General features: G+C 31.8%; 3 protein-coding genes and 1 non-coding gene across 5 annotated transcripts; 1 reads left to right on the top strand and 3 right to left on the bottom strand.

Annotated features, from left to right (window-relative positions):
- Nucleotides 1-6: 6 nt before the first annotated feature.
- Nucleotides 7-9,203, bottom strand: Chc (clathrin heavy chain). Of its 2 annotated transcripts, none has more exons than XM_015327135.2 (15): nucleotides 8,211-9,203; nucleotides 6,925-7,132; nucleotides 5,789-6,747; nucleotides 5,268-5,702; nucleotides 4,695-5,148; nucleotides 4,268-4,587; nucleotides 3,911-4,176; nucleotides 3,560-3,794; nucleotides 3,009-3,391; nucleotides 2,626-2,923; nucleotides 2,107-2,547; nucleotides 1,453-2,015; nucleotides 999-1,227; nucleotides 372-447; nucleotides 7-266 (listed from the first exon to the last, which is right to left on the bottom strand). In XM_015327135.2, the coding sequence occupies exons 1-15, from the start codon at nucleotides 8,250-8,252 to the stop codon at nucleotides 133-135; spliced, it is 5,043 nt and encodes a 1,680-aa protein (XP_015182621.1). In that variant the 5' UTR covers nucleotides 8,253-9,203; the 3' UTR covers nucleotides 7-132. The 2 variants fall into 2 exon arrangements, with proteins under 2 accessions (XP_015182621.1, XP_015182622.1); XM_015327136.2 differs by having other exon boundaries at nucleotides 1,005-1,227; nucleotides 8,211-9,201.
- A 428-nt stretch (nucleotides 9,204-9,631) lies between these two features.
- Nucleotides 9,632-10,917, bottom strand: RpLP2 (ribosomal protein LP2). Its single transcript, XM_015327064.2, has 4 exons — nucleotides 10,766-10,917; nucleotides 10,115-10,287; nucleotides 9,917-10,015; nucleotides 9,632-9,832 (listed from the first exon to the last, which is right to left on the bottom strand). The coding sequence occupies exons 2-4, from the start codon at nucleotides 10,284-10,286 to the stop codon at nucleotides 9,762-9,764; spliced, it is 342 nt and encodes a 113-aa protein (XP_015182550.1). The 5' UTR covers nucleotide 10,287; nucleotides 10,766-10,917; the 3' UTR covers nucleotides 9,632-9,761.
- On the bottom strand, nucleotides 10,354-10,428 carry LOC149032161 (small nucleolar RNA Me28S-Am982). The gene has a single exon (XR_016177065.1). It is a non-coding gene; the product is annotated as a small nucleolar RNA Me28S-Am982 (small nucleolar RNA).
- Nucleotides 10,918-11,045: 128 nt separating the features above from the next.
- mRpL44 (mitochondrial ribosomal protein L44) lies at nucleotides 11,046-12,530 on the top strand. The gene is made up of 5 exons (XM_015327180.2): nucleotides 11,046-11,227; nucleotides 11,336-11,702; nucleotides 11,785-11,869; nucleotides 11,938-12,241; nucleotides 12,313-12,530. The coding sequence occupies exons 1-5, from the start codon at nucleotides 11,158-11,160 to the stop codon at nucleotides 12,432-12,434; spliced, it is 948 nt and encodes a 315-aa protein (XP_015182666.1). The 5' UTR covers nucleotides 11,046-11,157; the 3' UTR covers nucleotides 12,435-12,530.
- The last annotated feature ends 9,515 nt before the right edge of the window (nucleotides 12,531-22,045 follow it).

Below are 22,045 nucleotides of genomic sequence, written 5' to 3'. Positions count from 1 at the left end.
TGTCTGTTTGTTTGTTTTTTTTTCAGCAATTAATTATGACTACAATCTAATAAAATAATCTTGTTTTACCTAAATTTTATAGAAAAGTAGACTTTGTTGATCTGCTTTGTTTGATACATTGCATAGTATATCTCACATACCATACCCTTGATAAGCGGCAGCAGCAGGTGCGTATACACTTTGTGGTGGTGTAGCGTATACATTTTGAGGTGCATAACCAGGTGCCATCATACCAGGTCCAGCAGTTAACATCAGTTGGGGTTCCGCTAGAAATTTATTCAAATTATCAATGATTTATTCAAATATTTATAAAGATGTTTGTTTATAATCAACAAGAATAAATTGTTTAGGAAACTTATTAATATACTTACGCATGATCATTGGTTTATGTTCCTGATGATCAGTTTCTTCAATACGACGACTTTCTGCCTCTTCCAACTTATCAACCTATACATAGACATATTTATTAAACAATTAGATATTTGGAAAATATAAATGTATATATATATATATGTATGTATATATATATATATGTATATATGTATACATGAGCCGTTTATTTTGAAAGTGGCCTAACCTCATTTGTCAAATTGTTTTGTAGGTATGTTTGTAATTATGTACGTTATGTATGTATTAAAAAGTGTTTTGAATCGCATAATTTATGTTTCTGAAGTATTTTAAAGATATGTCAAGTAAATTGAGTATTGTCTTTTTTTTTTTTTTTTGTAATTTGAAGCATCTTAAATTATATTAAATGGAGTTGGGTCCCTTTGAAATTTTATAACAAATCAGATTGTTCATTTTGAAATTGGCCTAACTCCATTCGTGGTTAGAAAACGTATATTATTCATTTAACAATTGGCACTATTTTAATAGAAACTATAAATTTAACATCCTTAGCAGTATAACTCGTTAATAACCTGTACGTTTATTTTAGTGTTAGACCATTTTCAAAATAAACGGCTCATATATGTATCATAATAATGATTACAAATTACCTTTACCTTAGTAATATATTCACGTGCTACTTGAATAAGATATGGCATCGCAAAAGATAATATACGATGTCTCCACGCTAATTCTAAGATAACATCTGGATGAAGTAAATCGTAACAATGGAATAAACATGCTGCGAAACAATCTTTCGAGCCTCTTTCCAAAAACCATTCTAATAGTGCTTCAGCAACTTCAGCATCTCGAGATTCTGCAGCATACTCCATAGCATCCCTGTTATAATACAAAAACAAAAACAAAATATGATTATCCATATTGTAAAGAAGAAAAATACAAATTATTTATCATCAATTAGTTGCAAGTGAATAAGAAAAAAATGCATTGCAATGTGAAGATTTGAATTTATTTTATGGGATTGGCAATTAAGTCATTGGCAATCCAATCATTTATTTGCCAAGCCAATAGTAGCACGCGTTGATAGCAAATGTTAATACTTGCCTGAATAATCTATCTTTTTTACAAAGCTCTACAGATTGTTTCCATCGGTTATTTCCTTTGTATAAATACGCGGCAATTCTTCTGAATTCGATTAATTCATGCTTTTCCAATTGTTGTGCCAACGCAATATTATCAAAATTATCAAACGCATCTATCGACGTTCTCAGACCTTGATAATCCTCTTCGTCTATGAGCAAGCCATTTAAAGCCTCGTTAATAGCTTTGTTATTAAGTGCTTGAACAGATCTCAAATATGGTTTTACTAATTGCAAATGTCCGGTCCTAGTGAAATATGCGACTGCTCTTGTGTGATCCATACGTGGTGCGAGTACAAGCAGTATATCATTTAGCAACAGTGGTTTATACTCAACATAAAATTGTATAGCTTTATAATACAGTTCAACATTTGCCACTTTAGTAATTACATCTTTGAAATGTCCTTCGCGCCAAGCTTCCGTAGGATGTTGCATCATTGCTAACACTGCGTTATCGTATTCTTCATATTTGTCATATAAAAATACAAGCTCTGCCCATAAATGTGCTTGTTCGGCTGCACGTAGAACCTTCAATTATTAGAAAACAAAAAACACATTTTATTATCCTTTCTATCATCCTTTTTTTAATTATAAATAAAACTAATTATTATTATTATACCTTTGGTATATTAACACGAGACCAAAATAGTTCAAGATGTTCTCTCATTCTTTGAGGTTTGTATTTACTATACAATATGGCTAATTCTGTAAACATTCCCATGTGTGCTCTTTCCAATCCTAAGGCAGCTTCCAAAAGATTAATCAATTCTTCAAAATGTCCTCTGTCTTGATAATAATTGATTAAATCTTCCAACTCATCGGCATGCACAACAATATGTAATCCACACATTTGTGCTAATCTAAATTCACCGCTGTCGACACATGCGAAACAAACTTCTTTCCATGTACGAGTTGAGTTTGCTTTGCGTGCGCTATCAACGGCACCTTGAAATTCTTTCAAATGAACTAATGTTATAGCTAATCGAGCAAAGTTTGATACATTGTTATACAAAAGTTTAGCCGCTTCATACATTTTGTCTTCGAAACATCTATCGCCAATCTGTAAATTAAATATTAATTAATCAATGAACAAAAAATAATGTAATCAATAATATATATATACATGTTTCTTTGATACCTTTTGTATATCGGCATGATTAGGCCCAGAAATAAATTCTTCCAAATCGGCAAGTCTGTTTGTACGTGCATAAGCATAAATTAATTCACTTTCGATGAATGATTCGCGTGCTTTTTTACGTGCCATTTGTAAATAGCGAACCAAATCTTCCCAATGTGAAGTACGATGAGCAGTTTCTACAACGTCGACGTAAGCTGATGGATCATCAGCTTTGATGAAACTATCGATAGCTTCTTTAACCAAACCCTGTTGTAATTGTGCTTTGGCTAACTGTGACCAAACTGCAGGTTCGTTACATCTTTAAGAACAAAGATAACATTAATTAAACGTGTGTTTAAAAGAAATGAATATTATAAATTACTTTGTATATAATTTTAATTTACCTCTCAGCAAATTCATATGCTCTATCAAGATTGTTAACTTGTTCAATAAGAACTTGTATAGCTGATGTATTAACATCGAATTTTTTAAAGATAGCAAAAGCTTCTTCATAAAGTTCATTATTAATAGCAATATTAGCTATATCTGGTGCGTCATAATTATCCAAACGATTGATGTATTCCATAACACGTGTACGATCAGCCTTTATTGCTGTCAAAATCAATAGATTTTGTAAATTACGATGATCACTGAATACACTGCTATCAAGTACTATCTTTTCGAGAAGTTCTATTAATTCGTTTGGCAAATCGGCTGTCATGAATGCTTTTACTGTGACCGATATATCTTCTGGATCTTGCGTCTCCGATAATGCTGTTTGAACGATCTATAACAATAATAATAATAATAAATTAATAATAATATAATTAACCCTTTCACTTTGGCAGTCCAGTTTGCCGAAGTGTTGTCACGGATGCCGGATATATACGGCGCTTGAAGTGAAAGGGTTTTAAGAAAATATTTCTACAGTTTAATTTGTATTAATTTTACAAACCTGATCGATCAATGGTCTCTTGTAAGGATTACCCTCTAAAAGAACTTCAGCCCAAAGATCGGGATCTCTACGTCTAACCAAATATCTTGCTTCACTTTTGAAAAGACTGTTCTCGTTGCATACGCTTATTAATTCTCTATCACATTGTCCACGTTCATAAGCGATACATGCTAAATGTGGATCACGTTTCTCACAATATTTACCCACTACTCTGCTATCGTAAAACTGATTTTCTCTACAAAGAAAAAATATAAATTGAATTTATATATATTTATTTTTGAAGGTAAGGCTACCAACTTAACCTCAATAAAAAAATATAATCGTTAAGAAGAAGTATTGTATAATACTTACTTGAGGAATCTTTCAGGATTATTATTACTATCGATATATATTTTAGCCAGTGCATTATGAGTTGCAGGTTCTACGCATCCTTCGTGAACGCGTGATTCCAACCATGGTAATAATAATTTCAATCTGTTTCGTTTCTCAACTTCTTCTACCAACTCGTCTGTAGAAAATTGTCCACGTACGACAAGAATTAAATTTTTAATTATATCTTCTGAACAATCAACGTCTAACAAACCACCTACTACAACAGGTAAACGTGATGGATTCACCTAAAATTAATGAAAGATTCAAATTTAATATCAAAGTATCATATAAAATTGAAAAGAAAAATTTTAATTATTATAAAACAATATAACTTACTTTTTGAACATATATTTCTATGTATTTTTGTAAATTGTTTCGATAAAGGTATAAGACTAGGTCATGAACAAAATCAAATCGATCGCAAACGATGATCAAAGGTAATTGATCCGGTAATTTGGCCTCTTTCAAAAAATTTTTAACACGTTCGGGACTATAACAATTACTTTCCCTGCATATACGTTCAACTTCTTTTATTTGATTTGTCTTGCATGCCGCTTGTATATATTTGAAATGTACTTCTTGATCTTGACTGAAATTCACTATAGATCCCAAGAAATAAAACAATCCCTCGTACGATTTGAAACTTTCGAATAAATCTGTAAAATGTATAATATTAATTAAATAATTGATTCTCCAAATGAAATCTAAGGCCTGGTCAAACAAATTAATTTATTTTTTAATTATTTGAATAAATGTTACGTACCTATCAGTGCTTTAGTTGTTAATTGTTCGTGATATTTCGTTGCAATTTGAATACAAATTTGTAAGTTTTGTCTTATGTTTGCAGTTAACATAGCTTTTAAGCATTCAAGAGAATCTTCTACGGACAATGTACCAAAAAATCCTACAAGCCAATCGGGTGATAACAGATGCGTATGAACGACCGCTCTTTTAATGTCGTACAAATCGGTATAATGTTCTAAAGCACGTTGTAATAAACCAGCTTTCTCGCATAATTGTGCAACATGCGCTCTATCGTAGTGAGTAAACATTTGATTTCCTAAAATAGCATCGGCTACTTGCGGAGCAGACATTAGATTCATTTCCAGGAGGCGTGTTTGTAAAGCTCCTTCGCTTGGTCGATTATTTTTAAGTGCATCTAATAAAAATGCTGTACATTGCTGTACCATATTTTGCTCCATAAATATATCTACAATCTACAACACAAAATTTATATTCAAATAAATGAATAATCATTTTTAGAGTTAGTATAAGAAACAAAAAAATGAAATCATGTTAAACGTTAAAATTGTTAAACAAGAAAAAACAAACTTACTTGATTAATATCAGCTAATGGCTCTGCGTCTTGAACCAACATTTGCGCAAATGCTACACCTTGATCTGGATTAATTCTCATTAAATTTCTTAAAAGAAATATATAATCTGGAGTATAAGAAACCTTTTTAGCATATAGAACAATCTTTTGAAATTGGCCAGTTTCAGCAAAGCATTGTATAACTTTATTGGGTACGTTAGCCCTTAAGTAAACACTTAAAGCAAGAGTAGGATCAGCTTGTTTAACCAGATCACCCAATTCTTCGCTGCATTCTAATTTATCTTCTTTCAACCATTTTTCAAGAAGTTGTTTGCGACCTTGTACTAGTACTGGTCTACATAATTCTAATGATTCGTATTTATTCAATTGTCCTTGATCCAATAGAATTCCAAAATATTGAAGCAACGGTGAAGTTTGTCCTTGCGTAGCAGGAACCTAGAAAATAAGAAAAAAGAACACACAAATTATTATTATTAAAAATAAATAAAACGATAGAGGAGAATTAAAAGATTAAATTTTACCTGTTGGAAACGTTGAATAGTTGCAGGAGTTCTTAATATTCCTTTAGGTGCGTTAGCAGCAACTTTTGCAGCTTCCGCGTATTGTCCATTTTGAAATAGCATATTAAATTTTCGTACAAATAAATCTTCCGCACCTGACAAATTATTCCTGACAGCCATTCTCAAAGCCAATTCAGGATTTTGTAATACGCCATTGATATAAGGAATGATATTCTCTTCGTCCACGGATACGGATAAAACTTGACCTTTACGATTAACACCAATGATACCACCAGATGCTTCATGTGGTGCCGTAACAAAAATGGTCTCTCCCGAGATTCGATTCATAAATATACAGATCGCTGATTCGATATCGTACATATGTATATAACCATATTTGGTAATTAAATAAATAACATCGTATTTGGAGCTAACTTGCATAGCGACAGGAAAATCGTTTCCAGCTTCGGGTGGGAAAAATACATCAACTGCTTTTTTGGGAAACGGTTGATTTCCAGCCGGTGGTTGTCCTACTTCTATAATATGTAGTTTTGCACCTTGTACCGTTCTAACGGCAAAACAAAATAAGTTACTAGGTTCAGGATTTCCTTCCATTTTAAATTGCGCAAATGCAGCAGCGTGTCCTTCGATAGGTTGAGAACATTTCCTATCTACGGAATATAATTGCATAGCGCCAACTACTCTGTTATGTTGTGCAGAAATACCAATTAATAATAACCAAGTTTGTTTTGGATCTGTTCTGTAATTAATTATTTGACATCCATTTAAAGACGAATGACGATCAAACATCTTCATGGGTGTAGAATCTCCTTCCATTGACCAATGATAAACTGCACTTTCGGTAACTAGTGCTATAGTGTTTATAGATATCCACTTCCAAAATACTACGTCTTCTGTCATAGTATGAGCCTTCATCTTTGATTTCATTTCAATATTAAATATTTGAAATGTTTTTACAGCTAATTACAATTGAAAATTCATATTTATTAATTAAATAATCTATTACGATATAGTTGTTTGTTTTAAAACATTACTTATCGTCAATGAATATGCACATAAATATAATTCATTGATAATACTAATGTTTTAATACAAAGAAAACAATATTACATTTAATTAAATCAATATTGTGTTACCTTTGAGTGCGATAACTTTACTCGCAGGATTCATGATTACGGAATCGGCAGAGATAGGTCTTCTAGTTGGATTTGTAGAATCATTCATATCGATAATAACTACCTGGGAAGTATCACCAACTTTTTCTCTAACGCATATAAATTTATCCGATTCCATAGTAAGTGTATTAAAGCTGGCATTGCTCGCATTGATTCCAACAGCTGTCAGCTACAAAAAACAATACTCGATAATTACCATTAACATTGTTTTAACATCAAATTTGTTTGCATTGATTTCAACAACAGTAAAAGACTAGATAACGATATCTTATACTAATCATTATTTCATACAATTGAAACTCTTTTGCAACATTGTTTCAAACAATAAAAATTATGTTCATTGTAATGTTAAGAATTGTAATATAATTGAATTTAATGATGACCCACATAGTGAATTTAAATTTGGTGCAAGTGATGATGAAATATTAATTAATCAAAAATAGTACAAAAAAAATGTATAAAAAAAAAGAAAGAGGAAAGGTAGGCAGGTAGATAAAGGATGAAATAATATTTAAAAAAAAAAGGTTCATAGTTTGAAAGATTGAAAACGGAAAGAGGAAGGGGGCGTCGTATGTGTCGAGTAGTAGACGTGGCCCTTGCCTCTTTTACATCGGCGTACTACTACTATTAGCAATATAATCGATCTATTCTTTCGAACTTCGATTGGGTCTCAAGCAAGAGATAACCTTATTTCAACTAACAAAAAAAAAAATGAGATAAAAAAGAGAACAAATTTCTTTTTCCCCCAAAAAAAATCCCCCATCTTTTTCTTTCAATATCAAATCGTCAACGACAGAACAAAAGTAGTCAAATAAAATATTGTAAAAATAAGATAAATCATTTTATGCGTCGTTAAATTAAGAATATATGTTATATATATAATATATATGTATATATATGTAATAAGAAAGATCAAACGAGTATCTCTAATGATATACCTGTCAAAGTAACGTCATTTTCTAATACTTCCGTTTTCAATGATCAAAATCGTGTCAATGACAAAAAATACAATGAATATGGTTTTTTATTTCTTTTTCTTTTTTTTTCATGCAAATTATAATAAAAAGAGGAGAGTGAGGGGGGAAAGGGAAATAAAACGAGGTAAAAGAATAATCAATGGATCTCAACGTATTCGTTGATGATGATATATACGTGAATCATACGTTGTAACGAAAATTGAAAGAAATGAAAGAGATAGAGAAAGAGATAAAGAGATAGATAGAAAAAAGAAGAAACAGGTCACTTACCTGAAGATGTTCCTGAAACCTTATGGGTAGTAGCTGCGTCATTTTGACGAGATTTACTTTTATCCGACGAATTTATTTCCCCCCGCGAGAATAATCAATTTAATATATATATATATATATATATATTTATATATATATATCCACTCTTTTCTCTTACTATATTCTTCCGTGTGTGTGTGTGTGTGTATGTGTATGTATGTATTACTCTTTTTCTTTATTCTTCCCTTTAACTTTCTTTTTTATCCCCCTTAATATTAAAATTTGTCGTGACAATCAAACAATGGCCGATCGAATTATAATAATAATAATAATAATAATAATGATAATGATAATGATAATTAAACGTCTATTTACAATGGTCGTTGTTTTTCCACCGGGTTTGATTGAAAACGTATTATACGAGATTAAAGTGAGACAGAGAGAGATATATATATATAATTTTTCCGCTTTCTTTTTAACTCTTTTTTTCTTTTTTATACTTTTTTCTTTTTCTTTTTCTTTTTTCAATTAAATTCTCGAAAGACGAAAAAATATTATTCCTCGATCAACCATAAAGAGCGCAGAAAACCAACTGACGCAAAGCGAATGCCGTCACTACTCGCCGCTGACACCCATCATGGCCGCTGACTAAAGCGAGCCGCCCCCCTTTACAAAACCAGAAATAGTTCCCCAAAAGCGGAAGTATAACTTCCTAGAAAATCTCCTCCTCCTTCTCGCGAATGTTAATTTTATATTTTATATATATATATATATATATATATTTCGTGTTTAATCGATTTTTTTTATAACTGACAATTTTTTCAAATAATTCCCTATATTTCTTCTTACAACGAGATTGAACTTTTTTTTCCTTTACTACGATCTAATTCGCGAAACGATACCTTTACTCGATGCGATATTATTATGATGATTATTATCGAATTTAAATGTTCTATCGTACTAGCGTACTAGCGCAAGAATACAAGCCCATCGGAATTCTGTTCTCTGTCCGTGCTTCGAACGCCACCACCCCCTTCCTTCCTTTACTTCAGACCGTTACCCTCACTCTATCTCTATCCCTGTCTTTTTTCCTTTTCGAATATTCTCTATCTCTTTATCTTTCTCATTCCTTTCATTTCCACCATCTTTGTTATTCGTTACGAGAAGATAGCGCCATATGTGCATGTGCTGCTCCTCTTATCAAACAGTGATATTAACTATGACTAAAGTTAACCTCACTTTTTATTATATTACTAAAAATTCACTAGAAATGTGCATATAGATAAATATCCTTTTGTATATTTCATTGATTCACTTACAAGCTTTGTATTTAAAGTTATTATCAACTCTCAAACTTTTTTTAAAGTTTAATATCAATATTAGGGTATAAACAAACTAAATTAATATCAGATGCAAAAATCTTGGATCAATTTGAATAAATATTTAAGTTTAGCAAATTAAAAACAGGATTTATTCAACAGCAGTATACCTAAATAGTCAGAATACAAATAATTTGTACAATTTCATTAATCAGCTGCTGAGAATTTGTTTTTCTTATTCCTGTTCTTATTTTTAATCGAAAAGACCAAAACCCATGTCATCGTCTTCCGATTCAGATTCTTCCTTAGCTGGTTTCTTCTCCTCTGTTAGAATAAAAACAAATATAAAGATATTAGTATAAGTGTTAATATAAATTAATTGTTAATCATAAAGTTTTGGAATTATACCTTTCTTTTCTTCAGCTGGGGCAGCAGCAGCAGCTCCAGGTGCAGCTGCGGCTGCAGGAGCAGCACCACCGGCTGGTAACGCGGATAATTTTTCACGACCTGTAAAAATAATTGATTGTGTAAAGATATAAGAATACTTCATTGGTTAATCATATTAGATGATGATTTAAGTTGATTAAAAAGTATCGGTGGTCATACCTTGTGCTATAACTTCATCAATGGATTTCCCATTGAGTTCGCTGATAACTTTTTTCAATTTTTCATTGTCAGCTTCAATACCAACTGAAGAAAGAATCTTTTCAATGTCGTTTTGGCTGGGAGATGTTTTGCCTCCGAGCGCAGCTAAAAGATAAGCGGCCACGTAACGCATTCTGAAACAAACATTTACTTATACAAACATATATCCTATATTGCGTACAAATATTATGATTATGAATTAATATCCTCAGTTAAAAAGGTTACCATCACAATACTCAGTCGAAAGATGGTGATTAATTAAATCATCATAACAATTGTTAAACTATTTCAATGTGTGACTTATAAAACAATATTTTTAATCAAACACAAATAAATCTTAAACGTATCATCAACTAAATAACTAATTGTTGCCAAAGCACTATTAATATCACTGAACAATTTGATTATTTCATTTATAAATACTTAACACGTTGCACGTGTACAACGTAATGTAACTGAACAAAAAAAAAGTATCAAACAATATCTACAAATAATAATTTTAATCCTTAAATATTATTTAGTGTTTGAATTATATACGTTTATAAATTATGTACTAGTAGTAATATATTAGTGTAAATTTATAATAATCTATAATAATTTAAAAATACTTACTTTTAAGTCTTGCGACACGAAACGTGGTACTCGCTAAAATGAACGTGAGGATCTGACCGCAACAGCAGCAAACCTTCGTGAGATCAGCTAAACGGAAACGAGTTTTTATATATTCTAAAATTCACGAGATCCATAATTTCCGGTTTAATAAAACATTTAATATTCGACCAATCTCTATAAAGAACGAAACGAATATCAGCCAATCAAATTCGAGTGAGTTTTCAAATATTACTGGTGCTGTCCTCTATGTAAAAATAAAAACAGCCAATGAGCAATCAGAATCAGGTGCATGTAACTAGAATGCAACAATAATAGTATACATGATTTTTTAAGGTTATGAAGATTAAATTCTACAATAAATTATAAAGTATTTAATTAATTAAATAATAAAAATGAATGCCGTGCGTTTATTGACAAAAACTTTTGCTATCAACAGATGTTACAGACCGTTACAATTTGAAAGTCAGTAATTAATTTCTTTAATTCTTTTTTTTTTTTTAATAAATTCATATTTTATAATTTGTATTTATATTTACTAAATTAATTGAATTATATTATATTTTATTTTAGGTAGAAGATTTATAAAACGATTTGTTGCTCCTACACTAATAGAAATTACACGTAGACAAAAAAAATTGGGTCCTCAACCAGAACCCATTCGTAGTAATTTTTTAGAATGGAACAGAGGTAGTGAACTTTACTCGTTTAACGCAAGACTCAATGAAAAATTTGACAAGTCGTTGTTAGAACAAGCATTTATTCATAGATCTTATGTCATCAAAGAAGAAGAAAGTCTAAAGAAACAAGGAATACAAGATCCTAAACTTGACCTAACCGATAATAGAGAACTTATAGAAAATGGAAGAACGTTTGTTTCTAAAGTCATACAAAAATATTTGCATGAAACTTTACCTAATTTACCGGACGATGGTGTTATGTACGTTTAATGTATTTCTTAATATATTTTTTAAGTATTTGTTTTTTTCTTATCGTTGTGATTATATTTTTATTATATACAGGGCTATACACAATTATCTTATGAGCGAAGAATGTTTGGCCAACGCTTCTAAACACATTGGAACCAAAGAATTAATATTAACTGTGGTACGTTATTTGTAAAATCTAGTAAACATATTTATTAGAAGTTATTAATAATTAAATTGTAATTTTAGGAACATCCTGTTTCAAAAGAAACATTAGCTAATACATTTCTAGCACTTGTAGCAGCACTCATCGAAAGTGTAGATGCCAATCACGCTGCAATATTTGTTCGTGATTTTTTAATAACAATATTGGCGGATAAAGAATTACCAAGTGTATGGATTCCAAGTAATCCTTTACAAGAATTAAACGACCTTCTTTCAAAAGAAGGTAGAGGTCTTGCAGAACCAAGAATTATTGGTGAAGCTGGAGTTAATACACTTTTAGCTTCATATCATGTTGCTGTTTATTCTGATAAACAATGTTTAGGCATCGGTGAGTAAGTTTGAAAATAATCGATTGTATATAAAGAATATTCTTTTTGAAACTACTTTTTATATATCAAGGATGTGGTGTGACTGTCAACGAAGCTAAAGAAGTCGCTTTAATTGATGCTTTATGCAAAATATATGGATTAGCAGATTCTAGTAAACCAATAAGGTTTGATAAAGTTATTGAAATGGAGTAGCAATAGATGGTATGATATTAATTTTTGTAAAGATAATTTAAAATAATTTAAATATATATATAAATAAATAAATAAATAAATAAATATTAAAAAAAAGATATAATTATAAATCATATTTAATTATTTACACTCAATATTAATGTTAATATTATTAATCATAAGTTGTCTTTCTCGTCTTTTTGAATTTGCGCGCCAATGGCGTTAGAGATACCAAATTAAAACAAAATGTAACAATTCCCTAGCATTTTATTGGTTAATTTTTTTTCGTAATTGGCTATGATAATTTTGTAAATTACCTTAAATTTCTAGGTATTAATTCTACACGCTGATTAGTTCGTACTTGATTAGCTAGAGATAATGACAAGTGAGAATTCTCTTGGAGCGACATCTATCGTGAAAATAAATAAATAAGAACATTTAAAAATACGTTAGCAAATCTATGAGGCATGTTAACCATAGTATAACACAAGAAGAGGAATGTCTAATTAACTCATTGTTCTGCTGACTAATGAACGTTCCTGCTTTGGAAAACTTTGTCGAAGTTTTTTTCTTGTCGATAATGATGAAACTAAACTAAAAGATAAAAAAACATACAAAATAGTTTTGTTTACGTTGATTGACAATTACATCAAAAATGAGAGGAAGGAAATTGAATATCCAAATACAAATATGATCATCATAAGAATAAACACTAGGGAAATATAATTTAAACAAAATTGTTTATTTATTAAATTAATTATTAGAGAAACGTGTTATTGGTGCATAAATACGTATTAGCTATAAAATAATAATAATAATAAACCTTAGGATTTTTTTAATCATGAAAATTGAGGAAAGCAATAGCGTGACGTAGCGTGAATAATGATACTAAATATGTATGTATATATATATATATATATGTATACTTAACAAACATACTCTTATGCGATTAGTGGGTTGGGCATGCATACATATACAAGTATACATACTTTTATACATATATACATTCATAATTTAGCAATGATATTAAAACTGTGATTCTTCCTTTTTCACGCGTTGAAATTATATGAATTGGAAGAAAACAAAATGGCGTCAATTACAATTTGTATTTTAATAGAAATATTTGAAAATCTTTTTTACTTTTTAATATTAAATAATCATTATATGATAAATTATATTTAACATTTGTTTTATTAATAATAATAATATTTATAAACAGTTAAATAGAAAGTTTTTAAATAAATGTATTATAGGTTATTTTTGTAATTTCAACTGACGTATATTTTTGATCGTTTCTATTCTTATATTTTAGTAGTAGTATACGTGATGTATATATATATATATATATATATACTACGTTATATTCAAAACCCTACGTTATTTTAGTGTGACGTGATTCTTTAATAAATAAGATAAAAAGAAATAAAGAAAGAAATATCGTAAAATGTATTTAAAAATCAGTATAGTCTTTTCTGAAGCATATATTCAGATGGATGAATTCCATTCGTCTTTCTGAACGTGAAAACATTCCGTTCTTCGTGTCTCTTTTCTTTCGTTATATGCAATAGAATATATATCTACATATACGTAAATACATATATAAACGCAATCTTATGTTACCTACCAACATATAAACACACACACACACATTCTTTTATAGTTGAATAAACGACGAATGCATACGAACGACATTTAATAAGCAAACTTTTACTTCTAACTATAAATCGATATTTATAATCGATATTGTTATATAAATCATGGTAAAAATTTTGAAAAAAAGAAAAAGAAATTTGTTCCTTTAACGTAATCGTCTTTTTGTAAAATCATCTAACTACGTAAATCAAAAATATAAAAAACAAGTAATATAGGTTGGTTTGAAAAAGAAAGTTAAAGCAAGTAAAAAAATGAACAATTTATTGTTCATTAACTTTTGTACACTCCAGTTACAAATTATAATATATTTACGCGCATAATAATATTACACAACACACTTAAATCCTTTTTTATTTCCAATACAATTTTCTCTCAAATGTAGATATTTTCTACTTTAATATCGATACAAAAAATAAAAAAAAACAAAAACAAAACAAATGAAAATAGGAGAAAGATCGTATCACTTTCTCTCTCGCAAGTAAAACATTAAAACGTGACTTTTACCGGAATCGCAATAGCAAATAGATGAATTTATAAAGAACAAGATTCAAGATTAAATAATAATCTTTAACATATTAATCTCTCTCTCTCTCTCTCTCTCTCTCTCTCTCTATATATATATATATATATATATATATATATATATATATATATGTATATATAATATGTTTATACGCGTTTAAAGTATAATCAATGTGCACATAAACAAATATACATATGTATATATCATCATCAATCATATATATTATATTATATATGTGTGTATATGTTTTTTTTTTCTATATCGGTCGCACAAGTATAATATTGATTATTTATGATCCATACTATCCCCTTTAAGATGGTTCATCCTTGTCCCCGTCCACGCTCCACCTCTATATAACTTACCACCACTACTATCGCGTGAATCCCCACTCCTTCTCTGTTTCTCTCTTACTCAGTACCCCCACTCCTGGACACTTTCTTTGCCGTTCACTCCCACATTCATCGTTCGTTCGTCCATCCGTTCGCTTGCTCGCTTCGTTCGTTCGTTCCTCGTTCCTCGTTCCTCGTTCGTTCGTTCGTTCGTTCGTTCGTTCCTCGTTCCTTCCTTCCTTCCTTCCTTCCTTCGTATTTACGTATATATACGTACATGGTTATGTATATGTATATGTATATGTATGTATATACGCACGTATGTGTATGTAAGAGAGAGAGACAGAGAGAGAGAAATAACTCACACATAGATTGTAAAGCGTGCGCATATACGCGCATATTATCCCCCTACTCGCTCTATTCCTGCGTGTAACGACTCAATGGTGCTGCCACACCCTTTCGCCGTTCAGTAATAATCACTGCCATTGTTTCGGTGCTTCCCTATATATATCTTCTTACAAATTCTTCCATACTCTTTACTTTACAAAATTTCTAATATCCAATATCTTATTTATAATTTTAGGTTATTTTGTAATTCCATAAATTAGAATGAAAAACAAAATGAAAAAATGACAAATAGAGATTATAAATAAATTTATTTAATTAAAAAATAATAAAGAGAACAAAAATAAAACTAATATAAGAGAAAATGTACATAGCCTAATAAATTTATGAAAGAAGAAAACAATCATTATATCTGAATAAGATTGTTTATAATGTTATTGTAGGATCCCTCAATGTCTACGCCCTTGTTATATTGTCTATGTATGCGAGACTCGTTCCATCTCTCTTTTACCCTTTTACTCACGTTCATGTATATACACAGTATATATATATATAGAACACGTATTACTCTCTCCCTCCTACCTTCTCACTCTACTTTCTGATTTTCTTTCTCGTTTCAACCAATTTTCATTCTTTTTATCTCATCTATATAGCGGCCTATAACGTGCCCGACCTGTTTCACATCAAAACGAATTTAAAGTTCTACTACTGGTAAAAGGAACGCGAACGGGTTACGCGTTCCTATGATTATTAAACACTTTTGAATCTCCCGCTTTATTTTTTCTCTCTCTCTCTCTCTCTCTCTCTCTCTCTCTCTCTCAATTGTGTATTACCAAATTGCACTGTTATTATTCTCAGGGACTTTGTAAATAATTTAATCTTTCGAATACTACGCGATTAACACGTATCTCAATCATAGATCATTGATAGGTCGAGATCAATTTTTATTTTGACGCTAATTGGTCAGAGGAGGTTCGGTGGGAGGTACCAAGAAAAGTGGGGGAATTTTTCTTTGAATTTCAACGAGAAAATGGGGGATACGCAAAGAGAGATTTTAATTTTTTTTTTGCAAAAACGGTAAACACCGACACATCATCGTTTTTCGTATATATGCGTGTACTCACTTGTACATACGCGAATTATAGATCACGGTCTCTCAAGGGCAATCCGGCTAATTTAGATCAGAGGGCTCACTCCCCTCCCCCCACCCCCCACCCTTCTGCTCTTCCATCAACGCCACTACCACCACTACCGCCTTTACCTCCAGTTCCCCCCTTCCCCACTCTTCTGTTATATGATTTTGCGTTAATTTTTTTTTTCTTTTTTATTAAAAGAGATTATCACGTTTAGACGATTTTTTTTTGCATCTTTTTTTTGATAAAAAGACCGCCTTGCGTTATCTCTTTTTCGTTTTTTTGCTTTACTCGAGATTGGCGAATGAGATCTAGTTATTATACGGATTATGTTTCGTTTGTCTGCTGCTGCTGCTGCTTGCTTTTATTTCTTTTTTTTAATTGCATACATATTAATGTGTGTGTGTGTGTGTAAATGTATCGTTGCAAAGCTAGGTGTAGGAAACAGAAAAGATTGGTTGATAAGAATGAGAACTGATAAGAAAGTAAATATATGTAAGCAATATTTATATACATACACGATGAATTTGTGTGTGTGTATGTAATAACGTTTCGTTTCTCATTTGATTTTATTTGAAATGAATTTTCGAGTGTTTTTTTTTAGATTATTTTAAAGGCTTATCACAGTTTAGTAATTAATGAAAAATTGACCGATTTAAGAAATAATATTATAAATATAGGACATTCTTCTTAGAAATTATTTATATTTACTCAACTCAACTCGGGAATCGTATAAATACATTCTTTTCTTTTTTTTTCGCAATGTCATATCCAACTTTAATTCGTCGACGCTATTTATAATCATTACTATTGTGAGTAGACACGGTTTTACGGTGTTTATTAAATTCTTTATTCTTTCATTTTCCATTTTTCATTTCCTTTTCTCTAAATCCTTTTATTTATTTTTCCTTATCCTATGGGATGATATATACGATTTATCATTCACATTTTCACGATATGGCTTACTTACTTAGATATCTTATCGAAAAGAAGTATTAATTCTTAAAAAGATATATATATATATATATATATATATATATATATGCATGATTTTATACAGTCATATACATGTGTGTGTTGTATATGTACGTTTGTAATAATATTTTTCTATCTCTCTCTCTTTTTTTGTTATCCCCCACCACCAATCAATTCTTTAAACGTACATAACCTAATAAATTGATGAAATTAGAAAACAATCATTATATTTGATTTAATATATAAATTTATTTTTTTATTTATTCAACGATAATAAATATCTAACAAAAAAAATACAAAATTCGTATATAACAACGTTAAAATTATACGTGAATAATATTATCGTATTTAGTATGTACCACATGTCGGTATATATTCAAAGAAACCTAACTCTAACTCTTTCTTTCATCTTTGTAGCTAGTGGAGAGACTTTGGTGACCCTAACGCAAATATAAAAATGAAAAATATTGAAGGACAGTTATATACATACATACATACATACATATATATATATACACACACACACACACATATATATATATATACTTTTTAAAAAGTAAAGTCATTCTTCTTTTTTAAACGTACGAAAGACTTAAGAATATGACCAACAACAAAAAAATTAACTAAAACCAAAGAAGAAGAAGAAGAAGAAGAAGAAGAAGAAGCAATAATCAAATGTTAAAATATAAAAAAAAGGTGATGAGAGAGAGAGAGAGAGAGAGAGAGAACATCCTGAGAGCGGCCATTTTATCTCGCGAGTTTTATCGTATCATACATATATGTATAAATGTATAAGTCGATTGTTTTGTAGAAATGTCGAAAGATGGAGATAGAGAATGAGTGAGAGCGAATGAACGAATGACTAACATAAGAAAGAGAGAGAGTGACAGAGTGTGAGGAGAAGGGAAAGGGGGAGTTGAGTTGAGTGAGAAGAAAAAGAGAAAGAGAGAGAGAGAAAGAAGATTCCAATGGCGAAGTTGAAATTTGGCGGATCTTTGGATCTTCGAAGACCGTCGTCTTGCGTTCGGTCTCTCCGCCCCCTCCTCCTGCTACTCCTCCTTTTTCTTCCCCCTCCACCGCACTCCCCTTCCCATCGCAGTCAACCTTCTCGCTCTCCAGTCTCCACTGGCTTGGCAAAACGGGATTCTTTCCTTCTCCGGTTCGCCGCCGTTCTCCATACACGCTCGACGCTTTCTACGTGTGTATTGGTGGATTGTCTGTGCCGTCCGTGAAGCCTTCTCTGCTATGTTGCCATGTCTTCACGCAAACGTAACGGCGCCGCGTTGCCATTTATCCATCGTTACGCCATCTTCCTCTTTTTCGTTTCTATTCTATTCTATCCATCTCTCTCTCTCTCTCTTTCTCGGGTTCTACCCCTCTCCCGTCACTTCCCCCGTCACTTAGACCCTTTCTCTCTCCCTCTTTCTCTTTATTTCTTTCTTTCTTTCTTTCTTTCTTTCTATATCTTTCTATCTTCTTCTAGCTCATTCGTTCTCTATATTCGCTTTTCTTCTTCTTCTTCGTTCACCCAACTTTACCCACTCTCTTTCTTTCTTTCTCTTTCTCTCTTTCTATCTCTTTCTCGCTCACTCTGCAACCAGGTCCAACCATCCCAACACCCCTCTTCATCCTACAACGGTCGCATCCCCTCTTCCGCTCCTTTTGCAGCCCTTCGCGCCCTACAGCCAGGCAGCAGCAACCAGCAACTTGCTTATACCCGCTACAATACCGTATCTATTACCTACGGAACCCTCTCTCATTTTTTTATTTATGTTAAATTCCTTTTTTTTTAATATGAAATTTTGTCATGCGAGATTTACAAGCTTTTTTTCTTGTTTGTTTCATTAGATACAATTTTGTATATTTGTATATGATATTATTTAAGTTTTTAAGTTAAAGATTGTTAAAATGATTTTGTACGAAACTTTGAATGCATCGTTCTCTTTAACGGTATATATTTTAACCTCGGATACGAACTAAGGAATATTAAATTGCGTTAGTTTATCTTTCTTCCGTAAAATAAATAGAAATAAAAGGAGGGATTTTGAAAATAGAGAAATAGAGACACGTTTGTCTCTTCTTATTTTTTTATCTTTTTTTTTTCTTAAAGTTATTTCGAATCTCGAAGGATGAGTTTTTAGAGTGTAGAAAGATTACTTGAGATCGTAAGGAGAAGTATGTTGTTCACTTAGGATTACTTTTGATCGTTACTAAAGAAAGAGAAAGATAAATACACAGAGATAAAGAAAGAAAGAATGAGAGAGAAAAAAAGAGACGCATAACGCAAGAATACAGAACGTACAGCCGGAAATGCATTGAAAGTGATGAAGATGAATCCATGTGTGCGAATCAATTGTTGAATTCTAAATGATTGAATCGTATTGATCGTGATAAAAGCAATGAGCACCTACTAAACGAATGCCATTGATAACTAATGTTATTCAAATAAATATGTATAATGATGTTTCATTTCTTTCAATAAGAATATATCACTGTGTGTGTATCAGTTTAACCTTTGCATAGTATAGAATTAGTATCAAAGTATAACGTAAATAAATATAATACGCATATGCATGTGTGTGCACTTGTGCAAGGATATGCATTCTTAGAATATGTAAATAAATAAAAATTTATTGAAGCATTTAAAAAATAAAATAGAGTATACAAGAGGAAGATGCAGCGTCTGTAAATAAAATTTCTTTCTATGGTACACACTTCTATTATTCGCGAATATTCGATTTTGTCGAATCGATTCCATGATGCATAACGTGATATGCGGAAAATATCACGTTGAAGAGAATCTTGCGAGCAGTTGGTAGTTCTTCTTCGTGGTCCGTGGTGTGCGGCATCTTGCTCGACTTTGTTCCATCTACTTTAAGTCGGGAAGATCTTTACACAATTTCAGCAGTATTACCGTTCCTATCGTTCTTATATATATATATATATATATATATATATATATATATATATATATATATATGGAAATATGCATATATTTATACACTTATATGTATACATATATACATACATATTTAAAAACAATTAAAAAACCTAACGAATAAATAACAAATTCGATAAATCTTATAAATCCTATAAATAAATACTATAAAAATTTTAACTAACAAACATCTGAACAACGTTGAAATATAAAATAATAATAATAAAAAATATTCATTAAATATAATTAAGAGAAAAAAATATAATAAGTTTTCTAAAGAAAGAGAGGCATTTTAAACGGATAGTAAAAAGGGGCGATTGAAATGCCACTAATAGATACGGGCTTGACCTGACGCAGTCCTCTCTCTCCCCCCCAGGGCCACCCTCGTTTACGCTACACCGCTAGTCGGTCGTGCCCCTCTCCCACTAGGCTTTCCCTCTCCTCTCCCCTAGATATCGTGTCTGTCTCTGTTAGGCATACGAATCGTACGAAGGCGTCTGGAGTTAGTCGTTCTTTCTCTAACTCGGTCGTATTCGGTGTTAGTCGGTTATATTCGATGTTACTCGGTTAAACTCGGTAGAGCTCGGTTGGGTTCCCTTTACACGCGACTCGTTACTTGGCCTGACTCCTTCTCTCTCTCTCTCTCTCTCTTTCTCTCCCTCGATGCTGGTCGTAAATGGTTAGATGCGCATGCGCGAGTTGCCATATCTATCTATTTCTCTCACTCTCTCTTAGTTAAAACCCCCTACGATCGGTACGTCCCTGTTCTCTCGCGACCCCACCTACCAGCGACACGAAAACTCTTAGCCCCCCGGCCCTCCTTCCTTGCTGATATCCATCCCCTTCCCCCTAACGTCTCCCTGATGCCGCCTTGCCTGGCTGGCAGCCTGTGCCGTCCGTCCTTACGTCCGTCCGTCCGCCGTTTGGTAGGATCTATGCTTGTGTCGGTGGATTTCGTGACGTTAACCTGGCGGCCCTGAAAACGTCGTCGTTCGCGGACCGATCGTGCGTTTTCGACTGTGCCCTTTACGACGTCTGTCCGTCGGTGTGATACGCGCGCACTAGTGTAATTCTATTTCTTTTTATTTCAATCTTTTTTGTATCATTTAACACATTTTCTATTATTTCATCGTCATCGTCGTCATCGTCTTCTTGGTCGTCGTCGTCGTCGTACTCGTTCTCTTCGTCCTCGTGTATATTAGTAATTGTAATCTTTTATATTACTAGCTAATATTATTCTCGTCGGGGTTTTTTTTCCTTTTTTTTTATAAATCATCGTCATCGTCATAATCGTCGTCGTCGTCGTCAATTTTGTGTCTGTGTGTGTATGTGTATGTGTGTTGAACGCATATGCGGTAGCCAGTCAGCCCAATTGGAACTAAAACCCGAAGAGAATATATTATACACAAGAGAATATGGTTTAACAGGGTAAGGAAGGAAAGAAGGAATGATAGAATTGAAATAAGGAACTATTTGAAAAGGAGGAATATAAAATGTGGCGTGATGGATAAATAACGCTACGTTACTAAAAAAAAAACCGCGTCTACTTCTTCATCTTCTTTTTATCATCTTTTGAATCATCTTTTGATTACCACAGTACAACATACAACCGAAGATCGTGTAACCAGTGTAATATTGGTGTTTTCCTAGTCCCTTTACCCCTCCCCTTTTCTTCGTCCCCTCCCCGTTGCGAATATTACATTTACAATCCTCTTTACAAATACCTATCGTCAACC

The sequence above is a fragment of the Polistes dominula genome, unplaced genomic scaffold, assembly GCF_049000335.1.
Source record: "Polistes dominula isolate Pdom_NZ unplaced genomic scaffold, Pdom_raw_medaka contig_75, whole genome shotgun sequence".
NCBI lineage: Eukaryota > Metazoa > Arthropoda > Insecta > Hymenoptera > Vespidae > Polistes > Polistes dominula.
The sequence above is the reverse complement of the archived record's forward strand: the minus strand, read 5'-3'. Positions and strand labels throughout refer to the sequence as shown.

Bases quoted from the DNA above. Each gene is read 5' to 3' on its own strand.
- Chc (XM_015327135.2), bottom strand. From the start codon at position 8,252: ATGACGCAGCTACTACCCATAAGGTTTCAGGAACATCTTCAG. The intron at 4,177-4,267 runs GTAAGTTATATT...CATTAATTTTAG, and splicing joins TAGAAATATATGTTCAAAAA to GTGAATCCATCACGTTTACC. The intron at 2,924-3,008 runs GTAAATTAAAAT...TTGTTCTTAAAG, and splicing joins GCATATGAATTTGCTGAGAG to ATGTAACGAACCTGCAGTTT.
- RpLP2 (XM_015327064.2), bottom strand. From the start codon at position 10,286: ATGCGTTACGTGGCCGCTTATCTTTTAGCTGCGCTCGGAGGCAAAACA. The intron at 10,016-10,114 runs GTATGACCACCG...TTATTTTTACAG, and splicing joins TGATGAAGTTATAGCACAAG to GTCGTGAAAAATTATCCGCG. The intron at 9,833-9,916 runs GTATAATTCCAA...TTATTCTAACAG, and splicing joins CCCAGCTGAAGAAAAGAAAG to AGGAGAAGAAACCAGCTAAG.
- mRpL44 (XM_015327180.2), top strand. From the start codon at position 11,158: ATGAATGCCGTGCGTTTATTGACAAAAACTTTTGCTATCAACAGATGT. The intron at 11,703-11,784 runs GTACGTTTAATG...TATTATATACAG, and splicing joins TTACCGGACGATGGTGTTAT to GGCTATACACAATTATCTTA. The intron at 11,870-11,937 runs GTACGTTATTTG...TTGTAATTTTAG, and splicing joins AAGAATTAATATTAACTGTG to GAACATCCTGTTTCAAAAGA.